General features: G+C 29.3%; 1 protein-coding gene across 1 annotated transcript; it reads left to right on the top strand.

Annotated features, from left to right (window-relative positions):
* The first annotated feature begins 8,625 nt into the window (after positions 1-8,625).
* LOC111012160 (aluminum-activated malate transporter 2) lies at positions 8,626-12,327 on the top strand. The gene is given in 6 exon segments (XM_022286213.2): positions 8,626-8,957; positions 9,034-9,107; positions 9,109-9,175; positions 10,011-10,283; positions 11,145-11,383; positions 11,693-12,327. Coding segments are annotated over 6 exon segments (1,362 nt in total). The 5' UTR covers positions 8,626-8,674; the 3' UTR covers positions 12,119-12,327.
* Positions 12,328-13,301: the final 974 nt, after the last annotated feature.

Genomic DNA, 13,301 nt, shown 5'->3' with positions numbered 1-13,301 from the left:
TTCCTCCCTTTCTTCTTCCTGTCTCAATTCCTCATTAGAGTATATATGGGTATAAATTTTATGAACTTGTTATAATTTGGAACAATAAAAAATGAAACATGCAACATATACGTTATATTGTCCATTTAACTAACGAGATATATTATATAAACTAGTATACATAACTGAATATATACTATATTTATAGATGTGTATATAGAACATAACGTAGTAAGAAAGTATATTAAAGTACAACCGGATATATTATATTACCTATTATGCATAATTGAATGTATACAGAGCACTCCGACTTCAAAGACTACGAAAATTGATTTTGTATGTTTTTTTAGCCTTGTTTGTTAATTGTGGTTTGATGTAACAGTATACAGTTTATAGTTCATATATAAGTTTATGTGAGATTGATTCCGGTTAATTGATTCTTCATCATGAAATCAACACTTATTGTTTATAGCCGGATATAGTTTATATCTACAAATAAGTATCAAGTGGGTAGTTGATTATGCTTCAATTCTAAGAAGTCAATAGCATGATATAGTTTATATGTGTTTGTATCGTCTATTGAGATATAGAAGTATATAGTTTATAACTGACTTATAAGTGCTGACGTATATAGTTTACAACAAACAATCCTAAAATATTATTATTTGAATTTCCATAATCCCTTGATCCCTTAAAATTAATTACAAAAAGATTAGTATAATATATGTTAACAATTTAGTATAATATATCAAGGAGTAAATTAAGGGATTATGGAAATAATTAATTTGGGGTCACAATAATTAAAGGTTTAGAAAATTAAATAAAAAATAACAATAATAAATATAAATGCCATGAATAAGGTAATATCGGTATTAATAAAAATTTCTAAATCCAGAAATCTAAAAGTGTAGAATTGGCAAACTTTAAACCTTTGTGAAAATAAGTTTTTAAAATCGACGGGCGAAGACATTATCTTAGAGGTTTGGTTCAATTATAAGATAAAAGCCCAAAATCAAGCCCAAAGAGAATGTAGAATGAGATAATATCTTGGGAGGGCTATTTTGAAATCTTAATTACATAAATGTCTTGAGTTTTCAAATTTTACACATTTAATATTTGCAGTTAGGATTTTATTTTAATATCGTTTCTACCCTTATTTATTGTCTTTTTATTTTATTATAATTTTTAAATTTTAAATTTTAAAGATTTGAATACTTAATTTGTAATTATATTCATTTAATTCTTGTGGGCCATTCAAAATTTCAACCTTAATTCCTCAAATCTCTCCTTCACAAAAGATTTTTTCCTCTCACCAATTAACAACTCCCAATTTTGTTAAATAAATATTTTTGTTGCCGATTCGATATCCTCGATTTTCTCCAACCACCGTTTTTTGTTCACCGCTATCTTCATTTCCAACGTGCAAAGACGTCGACGGTCAGACTTTCATTTTCCATCTTCAGGGCTTTTATGAACAAGGTATTTATTTCTTTTGCACGTTTCCAACACCGTTCATTTCCGTCGCTGAATAAAGTTTCCAACGCCGTTCATTGTACACCAAATCAACGAGGTATTGATTTATTCTTCCCCAGACACGTCCAAACCTTCAATTTCCGTCGCCGAATAAACTTTCAGTCGACGTCTTTGCACGTTTTCGACGCCGTTTAGCGCGTTCCTCGTCTCCTGTCCCCTTCTGTTTACCATTGGTAATTATTAGTCTTCCGTTAAGATTAGTATATATGGGGATATATTTTATGTACGTGTATAGAAAATTGAAGTTCTAAATGTCTCATAGTCTTAGCATTCCTGATTATATTCGTATATATGGGTATATATTGTATATGTGAATATATCTTATATGTGTATATATCTTATATATATACACAGATATCTTATAGTTCTGTAGAAAGGGTCCTCCATATCATTGGTAATTATTAGTCTTCCGTTAAGATTGATATATATGGGGATATATTTTGTGTATGTGTATAGAAAATTGAAGTTCTAAATGTCTCATAGTCTTAGTATTCCTGATTATATTCGTATAGATGGGTATATATTGTATATGTGTATATATCTTATATGTGTATATATCGTATATATAGTATAAGATATATACACATATATCTTATAGTTTTGTAGATAGGGTCCTCCAAAATTGAAGTTCTAAACGTCTCGACGATTGTTATTTTTGGATTTTGGGGGATTTCTAAAGGTTTTCAAATTTTGCGGGATTTCGGGATATTGTTTCAAATCTTTGTCAATTTCTTTCTTACAAAAGCCTCTCTCAAATGGATGTTTCATTTTTTTTTTGTTTCTTTCTTTTGGGAGATTTTTAGACGGGATTTGGGGATATTTGGGAGGTTTTCAAATTTGGGGAATTTAGGGTTTTCTTTTTAATGTTTTGGTGTTTTAATTTGTTTTGGAAAATATCATTAACCTAAAATTATGGGATCTAAATTATAACCTTCCCATTAATTAATTCTGCATCTTAAATGAATTTAAAATTAATTTGTGGATACAAGAGGGTATTTAAGTAATTTATGTGATGGGTACCCTCCTAAATAAGGTTGATAGATGACAAATGTGTAAATTCTATACATTCAATTCTTCTATGTAATTAGGATATTTAAATAGCCCATCAATGTACTACCGTGCTTTTAATGCAAGTTTTTAGCCCAATTAGAGTTCAATTTCTAGAAACATCCCTTTTGCCTATCGCACCTATAAAACGTGAGAAATGACAAAGTGTGAAAGCAAGCCGGAAAATGTGAGCCATTACAACAGCTATGAGACGGAATAATAACCTAAGAAAAGATTTCGAAAGTGACAAAAAAACAGGCCATTCCATAAGTATATAAAAGGCAATAATTCAAATGTGAAATCAATTCTTGCCATAATTATACACAATCAAGTTCTTGAAAATACTTATTGTAGGATGCAAAATAATTAATGCCAGCACATAACCAATTCAGATCTAAACCATAAAAGACATGTTAATTAGGAGTATTCATGGCACAGTAAGCTAAAACTCGCCTCATTAGTAAAATGAAGCCTATATATCATATGAGTCTACCTATCTCTATATTATTATTCGTGTATAATCTTCATCTATCATTAACTTACAGATTAAAGTTTTGCATGAACTTATTACAGATTATTTTTTATCCCTTATCCATTTCTTTTATTTTCTTTATTGTTTTATTATTAGTGTTATCATACTTGAAGAGAGATTTATCGGCCAAAACGAACATAGCTCAACGGTAATTTACATATATCTCCAATCAGGAAGGTTGTGACTTTGATCTTCTACCCCACATGTTGTACTAGAAAAAATAGAGATTTACCATCCACAATGCATGCTACATAGATAGTCGTACGTGGTCGTTGAAAATCATGCCCTATCACTTATATTTCGTACAACTTAGTTAAACAAGCTTTCAAAATATATAATTTCGTAGTGATTATCCAAATCGATGTTTAAAATATCGAGCAACATTTCAAAATGTTAGCCCACAACCCACGAGGGTCAAAAAAAAAAAAATTCTCAAGATGTTGAGGAGATGTTGAGAAAATGTCGAGAAGTAATATTAAAGAAATGTTGACAATGTCGAAGACATGTCAACAAAATTTGATACTCTCTCATTTTTTTCTCTCTCTCTTTTGGTTCCCTATCTCTCCTCGTCTATTACTAAATTTCTTTCTAGGCATATACCGTTTTAATTATATAGTTAATTTGAAGTTTAATGTATTATCATGAAGTTGTGCATGCTTCTCTCCACAAGTATTGTGTGTTTGGTCGTTTGTGACATTTATCTAGGTATACAATTTTAATATTATGAAATTATTATACTTGTTTTACAACCGTTGGTCATATATTGAGATTTGACATCTCTCTAATTACGTAATATGATTAGTAAAAATGAGTCAAAACGAACATAGCTCGGTGATAAATTGGTATATATCTCTAACTAAGAGATCGCGAGTTCGATCCCTGACCCCACATGTTATACTAAAAAAAATGAAAATGATAGAGCTATATCATAATTATGTTATAATTAAAGTGTCATAAATTAATTCAAACAATTTCTATCAATTTTCATGTTTTGCATGATTTTTTTTTAATTTCCATCAACATTGATATTTTTCATATAAATATTGTAAATCTCTAAATTTGTTCAATATTTTATTTCATAGTTTCTATTTTATTAATTTACTTATATTTAATTTTAAGTAGCCGTAAAGTTTCTTCCTAGAGTTAAATAAATCAAAGAGTCATTTAAATCAATAGGCAACAGACTTCTTAGAGTTAAATAAATCAAAGTGTCATTTAAATCAATAGGCAACAGAGAAATGAAAAGAAAGTATTTTTGAATAAATACTATTTCCTTTCTTTTTTTAAGAAAAAATATTTTTAATTAAAATAAAATATTAAATCGTTCTTATCTGGAAAATTTCTAATTGATTTAGCCCAAATTAAAAATTTATATATATATATCAAACCAATTAATCAATCAAATGAAATCATAATTCCCTTTTGAAGTTTTATCAATTAATTAAAAAATATAATTTTATCCTTATTTCCATTTCCATTTGTTTTTTATTATTTTATTTTTTCTAATAACCTTGGTTTTCAAATTGCTAGCTAATTTATACTTTTACTTTTATGTCTTTTATAATTTAATAATTATTTATTTTTATCGATTTAATTTATATTTATTTTAAATTTTATTTTGTAGAATACATTATATATATTTATATGAAATTTTTATAAAATCTTTAATATTGACTACTAATTTCAATTTTAACTTTTTATTGAATTACGTTTTTACATTATCAAATTAAAAAGAAAGAAAAAGTTGAGGGAATAATATTGGTTTCTTTGTTTGTTTGTTTTTTTTTACCTGTGTGTATTACTCATATAATTTTAAGAGACTTTTTTACCAACCAAATAAATTTGATATATCATATAAATTAATTAAAGTTTGTCTTATATGTAAATTTAATATATAAATATATTTAATTGTATAGAATTGATTAATTTATTTTAATTATAAAATAAAAAAGAAATAATGAAAAAATAATATAAGTAAAAAAGAAAGAAGAAGCTATGAAAATCTTGGAAACTTATATTTCAAGATGGAATAAAATACACCTTAAATATCTTTGGTATGGGTGCATCTTCATACATGCTCAAATTCATATAATACAAACAGGGAAACTCAGATACTCGTGAAACAAATTGTTACAGGGTAAATTACCCTATGAAGTTTATATAAATTGAAGTTGAGAATGCGACATGAGTTAAATTAATCGGATAGAACCACTCAACCGTACTAGATTTGTTAAGTAATGATCATTAAGCGATCAATAAATTTCGAAAGCTTAAGAAGTTAATAGATTACGACAAATTTAATTATTTAATAGAATATGTAACAGAGTCGACCGATCCGATTGAGTCAGTCTACCCGAACCAATCTAAGAAGATTCTTTGGGTACAAGGTATGATCTCATAATCCCAATTTTTCTATACTTCAATTGAATTATTTATTGATTTAGACATTAAAATATGTTGGAATCAGTAGTACACTGTTATTTTCTCTATCATGCTGTGGAGCTTCCATCATGGATCAACACATACCGCTCTTACCTGTAATTTTTTAGTGGAAATTTTCTTCGAAAGTTGACTTAACATTTGAATATTTGACACGTAAACCAACAAATAAAAAGAAAAGGAAAAAAAAAAGAGAGAATAAATCTTAGGTTGAATTAAAATATTGAGTTGTGATTAAAGTTGCTTTAAAAGATAATAATAAAGTGGGATACAGATGGCTCTGTTAATGATTTGTGCCACAAATAGCTAGCTGGAACCTGATGACTCAAAATCATATGTTAGGTAACGACATCGTTCAACCATACAAGTGCAAAACTGTCTTTTTCCTTAGCAACTTTTTAACTAATTAATTATGATAAAATAATTATAATATAACCGTCAAATTACAAATTTAGTTCCTATAATTTTAAAAGTTGTAATTTTGTAACTCCACAGGCTGTTTTTGACACATTTTAAATTTAACGTGACAATAAATTGATGTTTTTTTTATTTAGTTAACTATGTTAATTATGACCGGTATAGAGCTGAGTAAAAAAGTGTATAAAACTATATGGACTTTTAGGGTAAAAACTAAACCATAGAAATCAAATTGAAACTTTTTAAATATTATGTATACCAATTTGAAACTAAACTAAAATCATAGGAATTAAATTGAAACTTGTAAAATCATAGATAGACCAAATTAAAAATACGGTCAAACCATAGAGATTGAAATTTTGTAGTTTAATGCAAAAAATAGGAGGAAAAATCATTTTTTTTACTTGAATCAGACCATGTGTAACAATTTTTACCATAAACTTTCAATTTTATCAAATTACAACTTAAACAATTAGATACATGTTTCAATCTTTACCTTAAACTTAAATAAATGTTGTAATTTTTATCTTCTAATCAATTTTTGTGTTTCAAGAATCATTAGAAAAAAGGTTCTCATGTGTGTTAAATTACAAAACATGAATACTACATAATTGATTAGGAGTCTAGGGAACAAAAAATAAAATTTGTGCAGTTGAAATTTGTGAATTATAACAAAATTATTCAATGGTTGATTAGTGGATAAATTAGAAAAATGTTGAACAGAGGGTCAAAACTGTAATACTATCTTACTCGTACATGGTCCAAATTGGATGAAATTGAAAGTTTAAAAATGAAAATTTATACCCTTTGAATGAGGTTCGAACATTAGGCACTAAAATTAAAAATTGGTAGGTTCGTGTAATTTTAATAAAATAATGATTTAGTCCCTGAACTTTAGTTTGTAACTATTTAATCCCTATACTTTCAAATTGATAACAATTTAATCTAGGAACTTTAGTAACATTTTAGTTTATGTAGTCCAAAATTTGTTACAATTTAGTCTCTACCATGAGAAATCTTATCTAAATTCACTATCAGTTTTTATTATATAATAATTTAGTTTTTATAATTTATAAACACATTTGGTCCCTCATCAATTTATTGATCTACATATATAAAAAAATTCAACAACAAATTTCATGATAGGAACTAAATCGTTTCAAATTTTCAACTATAACACTAAAATTTTACGTACGAAAAATTGAAAGACTAAATTATTACTAATTTAAAAAGTGCATAAACTAAATCGTTATAAATTAAATTGCTAATTCCATTACAGTCACAACCAATGTTTTCTAACAAAATTTTTAAAACTAAAATTAAAAAAACAAAATACCTAGAAATTAGAGATTAAAAAGTAATATGAATGTGTGGACTGAAAAAAAGAGAATAATAGTAATAAAATAAACTTTTCTTTGTCTTTACAGGTGAGTAGTTGGCTGTCACACGGTAATTTTGGCAGCTTCTCGAACGGCATCGAAAGCGACAAAACGACACTGAAATTTCTCCGACACTTCGTTTTTGGACACACAAATCTCAACACGTGTCTCTTCCAAAGGCACGACAAGTCGGTCTGGTTTGAATTGAGTTCTCTTTTTTATCTTTACCTTTTTTTCCTTTATGGTAGGTCACTCTTTTTACGTGTGATTGTAATTTCAAAAAGAAATTCATATGTATTTTATGTATATATTTCTTCACTTTTGCAAATATATATTTTTAGTTCAAACAATCGGTGTTGGGATGAACTGTGAGGTGGAGATTCGAGCATCTAATCTTTGAAGATATTACTTCAATGTCTTGATCAATTAAATTTATGCAGGAGCTGGTTTGACCTTTAATTAATCTTATAAAAGATTTAATTTGATTTTTTATGTATGAAAATTTTTAATATGTACCAAGGACAAAGGTTGGTCTTTTTTAATGATTTCATTTTATATGTTTACCTTCAAATGATCAGTTATGATGGATGTCGGTATTTGATAATGCCATTTCGTTTTAAGTTTTCTTATTTTGAAAATTGTGTTTGTTTTTGTATGATTTTTATTTGTAAGGTCTTCATATATATATATATATATTTTTATTTTAAAAACAAAAGTTACTTTTTGAAAACTCCTTTTTTTATATATATAATTTGATATGCATTTTAAAATAGAAAACTAAAAACCAAAAATCGAGTATAAAACTATGAATGTGAGCTTAGAGATTTAAAAATTTAGCATATAACTAGATATTAATGTCCTTTAACTCGCTAGACTATGATCAAATAGACACATAAGTATGTCTGTCCATTAGAAAGATAAATGTAAGAGTATTGTTAACTCAATTAATAAAATATAATTTAATATCATATTAATTATCATTTTGTTACTAGATATTAACGAACAAAAATAAAATCACAACTTTTAAAAAATTAGAGACGAAGTTGAAAAAGTGACTTGAATTTGTATCGTATACTAGCCGTTACATAAATCTTTTATTTATCTTGTTTGCATAGGTGAATATTTATGTACAATTAAAGTATAAGTAAAGATATTTATACCCACTTGAGTAAAAAACGGGAAAATTATAGCTAAAAACACCATTATTTATTTGTAACAATGATGGCGATAGTTTGCTTCTATCTCTCACTCTCTATATATAACAAAGAGTAGACGCCATTAGCAAAACCTCATCATACCCCTCTCTCTCTCTCAAATTTTCCAAAAAAGATTTCAGCTACTTCAGCTTATGGAGATGGCTGATCATAAGAGTGAGGGAGTTTCGTCAGCTCGGTGGGCCGAGGGGCTCAGAGCCAAATCCTCGAGACTAACGGTGAAGGTGGGTGAGTTAGCGAGGAAGACAAAGAAGCTGGCCAAGGATGATCCGAGAAGAATCGCTCATTCCCTCAAAGTAGCCTTAGCCATCACTTTGGTTTCATTGTTCTACTACTTCGAACCGCTGTATGATGGCTTTGGTGCCTCCGCTATGTGGGCTATCTTAACAGTTGTAGTCGTCTTCGAGTTCTCTGTAGGTAAATATATTCTGATCTCCCTCGTAATGTGACTGTCACTCTTACGATCGTTGTTGAATAGAATATTATGAAACAGGAGCAACACTTGGACGAGGATTGAACAGAGTTTTGGCAACATTTTCGGCTGCGGCTCTGGGATTTGGAGCCCATTTTTTTGGCAGATTTGGCTGCAGACAAAGGCGAACCCATTATTCTTGCTTTCTTTGTTTTCTTACTTGGTACAAATTTCTACTTTATCAATTTTATTTTTTATTTTTTATTTTTTTATTTTTTATTTTTTTTGTCTCCGATAAATTTACACCTATCTCAACTAATATTATAGGACAACTCATTCGACCTTTGTCAAAAAATGTAGAATTTTATTATCCTACGTTGGTGTGGGAACTTTACTTTTTTTTTTTTTTTTATAACGTCAAATAAAATATATATTTTTCCTTTTAAATACAAATATAACATGTAATAGTAAAATTTTATTCCTACTCATGATTTGTCGTGATAGATAGACTTAAATTTATGAAGGAAGGAAGAGTAAATTATTTAAATTCCAAAATTGGAGAAACTTTACTTATAATCCCTTTTAAGTATCATTTTAGTCATTTTCATTATTTTTCATATATCATTCAATATAATTGATATATTTTTGTAGATATATAAATATTTGAAATCACATGTTGCTAGCGATGATAATCATCGACAAGAACTAAAGTAAGTGGATATATAACTATTTGAAATCACAGGTTGCTAGTGAAAGTGATGATAAATTATCAACAAGAACTAAAGTAATTTTTCATATACAGGTAGTTTAAGGCTCGTAAAAAAGTTTAGACAATAAAGAAAAATTTAACCTAATTTTTTTATATATAGTTATTATATAAAACATAGCTTTACAAAAGCAAAACACTTCTTATATTAACCAAAACAACAAAGTCCATATAGTTTATATGGTTTAACCATGTAGGAGATGAGAATTTGAACATCCGGCCTTTAGGATAAATGTATAACAATTTTAGGATATATATAATATTGATACGATTGTAATATTTGTGAATGCAGCTGCAACAACAACGTTCGTGCGGTTCTTCCCTCGAATAAAGGCGAGGTATGACTATGGCTTCCTCATCTTCATCTTGACCTTCTGTTTGGTATCAGTCTCTGGCTATCGAGATGACGAGATTCTTCAAGTCGCCTACACTAGAGCCCTCACCATTCTCATCGGCACCTTCATCGCGATTCTTATTTGCATCTTCATTTGCCCTGTCTGGGCCGGCGAAGATCTCCACTCCCTCGTCTCCAACAATGTTGAACTCCTCGGCAACTTCCTCCAAGGTCCACTCTTAGTTTTGAGTTCTCTTATCAATTATATGATAATGAGACAAATGTTAAATTATAAGTTAATGAGACAAATGTTAAATTATAAGTTTGATCTACTGTTAGTGCTTATTTAGTTACATACTTTAAAAAGTTTAGTTAAGCTATAAGTTCTAGTCCATGAACCTCTCAACAACTCTAAACTTTCAAATGTTGTGTCTAATAGTTCTCAAAACTTCATGAGTTTGTCCATTGGTACAAAGGGACCAAAGAAATTCAAAAGGAATTTAGAGGAAATAGGTTCAAATCTCATATCGTGGCCACCTATCTAAGATTTAATATCCTATATGTGTTCTGTCCTGTGAGATTAGTTCCATGTTCGTATAAACTGGTCGGGCACTCACGGATATAAAAAAAATGAATTAATTAGGAAAATCTAGACACGAGATTAAAAGTTTAGGAACCTGTTATTTGAAACGTATACATACTAAATAGACATAACTTTGAAAATTCAAACTTTTTTTTTCACAACCTATTAAAGTACATGAACGATTAAGAATAGACATGAGCTACTTCTCTTATTGCCAATTAGTTTTGATATAGAACCCTATAAATATTGATATAGTATCAGAGTTCAAAACGTTCAAACGAGCATCTAATCCAAAAAATTGGATCCGGCCAAAATCAATGAGCCAAAAGAACCACAATCTCGGGAAGACATGCTAAGAATAGACATGGGCTATTCCTTTCATTGACAATTAGTTTTGATATGGAACTCCATGAATATTGATATAAATAAATATTGTCGTTCGAGATATCAACGACTTATAATTTAAGCCTAAAACAAACTGAGTTTTGAGTATTAATTTGCACATGTAGGTTTTGGGGCTCGATATTCGGATGAATGGAAAGGAGATAAGCAGGTTGAAGGGTGTAAGAGTGTTTTGACATCGAGGCAAACTGAAGAGTCACTGGTTAACTTTGCAAGGTGGGAACCAGGCCATGGGAGCTTCAAGTTTCGCCATCCATGGAAGCAATATCGCAAGATCGGAAGCTTGACGAGGCAATGTGCTTATCGACTCGAGTCTCTTAATGGCTACCTCACCACTGAAACCCAAGTAAGAAACTTTTCTTCAAACTAGATTAAACAGCTCCCCATTTGATCCTTCGGAGAGACTTGTTTCAATTTATTACTATCATCTTTTGAAAATTTATTTTGATAAAATGACATGTTTTCTTTAACCTTTTTAATCTACAATATGACAAAAATGAACTAGTGTGTTATCTGGCTAACTATGTTAGTTTTCAATATGACAAAAATGAACTAGTGTGTTATCTGGCTAACTATGTTAGTTTTTACCCTAACAGGAATGAACTAAAACTAATCTTTGACCATAACTAATGAACTTCTATTCCCTTTGGTGCAGATCCCATTACATATCCGAGACCAACTCAAGGACTCGTGCTCAAAAATGAGCATTGAATCAGGCAAAGCTCTGAAGGATCTAGCATCTGCGATAAGAACGATGACTAGACCGACGTTTCCAAATCCCCACGTCGAGAAGTCAAAGGCAGCAGCGAAGAACCTCAAGGTGGCACTGAAGATCGGGCCATGCAACGATGGGATCGATCTTCTCGAGATAGTTCCCGCGGCGACTGTGGCTTCCCTCCTCATTGATTCCATTTCTTGCATTGAGAAGATTGCAGAGTCTGTTGGAGAATTGGCCTCAATGGCACAGTTCAAGAAATGTGTCGAAGCTGGGAAATTAGCTGGCTTGGAATTGGAACAAGATCAGCAACAAAATTTGCCAACTCCTGCCATAGTTAATGGTCATTGTCATGTTGTACTGTAGATTAGGGATAATTAATGTGCCTCTTTTATATACTAATCTTTTTTCTTTCAATTGTGTAATTGAAATGTATCATGATTATGATCCATATTGTATAATAAGAGATTTAGGAATTATTTACACCAAACATGAGCTACAGTAAAACTTCTACTTCTTTTTCTGGAGATTGGAGGTTAAATTTTCGCTCCTCACATCTTTTATACTGGACAAAATTTATGAACTATACCAAATATAATGACTACCTCTTAGAATCACAGTTCATATCATAACCTTCTTTTTAAATTATTTGCATGGTGATCATTTTGACTATATTACCACATCTTGATAAGGCAAGAGACTAATAATTTATTTGCAAAATCAGCAACAACATTTTAGTTTTGCAAAAATGGCAAAATTACGATGTCCTAGCCGTGCACAATATAGAAAAAAGGCTAATTTACTCTCAAATAACACTCAGTTCAACACAATTATAACTGATGTACTTCGTATAAAGTAAATTAGTCGTACTCGATATACCTAGTTGTAGTACATCAAGGTAAATAAGTTATAATAACGATATAGGTTTAGATGAATGCTAGTATGTTTGATATATATACTGATAAGATGAAAAATACACCCATATTTTATATATCTATTTTACATTTATCAATTTATTATGTTTAAATATTTGAATTTAATTATAATTTATCATTTTGTGGCAGATTAAAGATATTCAAGAATAATAATTTAATTTTAGGGGATAATGTGGACTTCATCAAATTGGGGATAGCTCAACGGATAAAATACAGACACAATTATTATGGCAGGACGCTTCAAATTGAGAATTATGGATATTTAGGATATTTTATAAATAACGAGATATAATCAAAGTAGGAAACATAATCCTAAATTGATTAAGAACTTTTTTATTTAATTTGTTTTCTTTTAAATAAAATCTTTCCAGTTAGTAAAGAATATTTTATTAGAGATAATTCCTCTTTAAAAGAGGATAAAATTAATCTTTATAAATAGAGGTGACTTATTGGAAGGTCCAAGATCCAAGTTTCAACCAACACTCTCTCCTCCTAAATTCAATTTCTCTCACTACCATGAATGGTTAGACTTTAATTTTATCCAACTTAAGGGTGATTCAAGTCCAAGTTAGATATAGATTTCTCCATTTTCAAGTATTCTTTGTTTATTGTTC

The sequence above is a fragment of the Momordica charantia genome (assembly GCF_013281855.1).
Source record: "Momordica charantia cultivar OHB3-1 chromosome 6 unlocalized genomic scaffold, Mcharantia_2.0 BLBB01000006.1, whole genome shotgun sequence".
Classification (NCBI taxonomy): Eukaryota; Viridiplantae; Streptophyta; class Magnoliopsida; order Cucurbitales; family Cucurbitaceae; genus Momordica; species Momordica charantia.
Note: the sequence above shows the minus strand (reverse complement) of the source record. Positions and strands in the feature narration are given on the sequence as shown.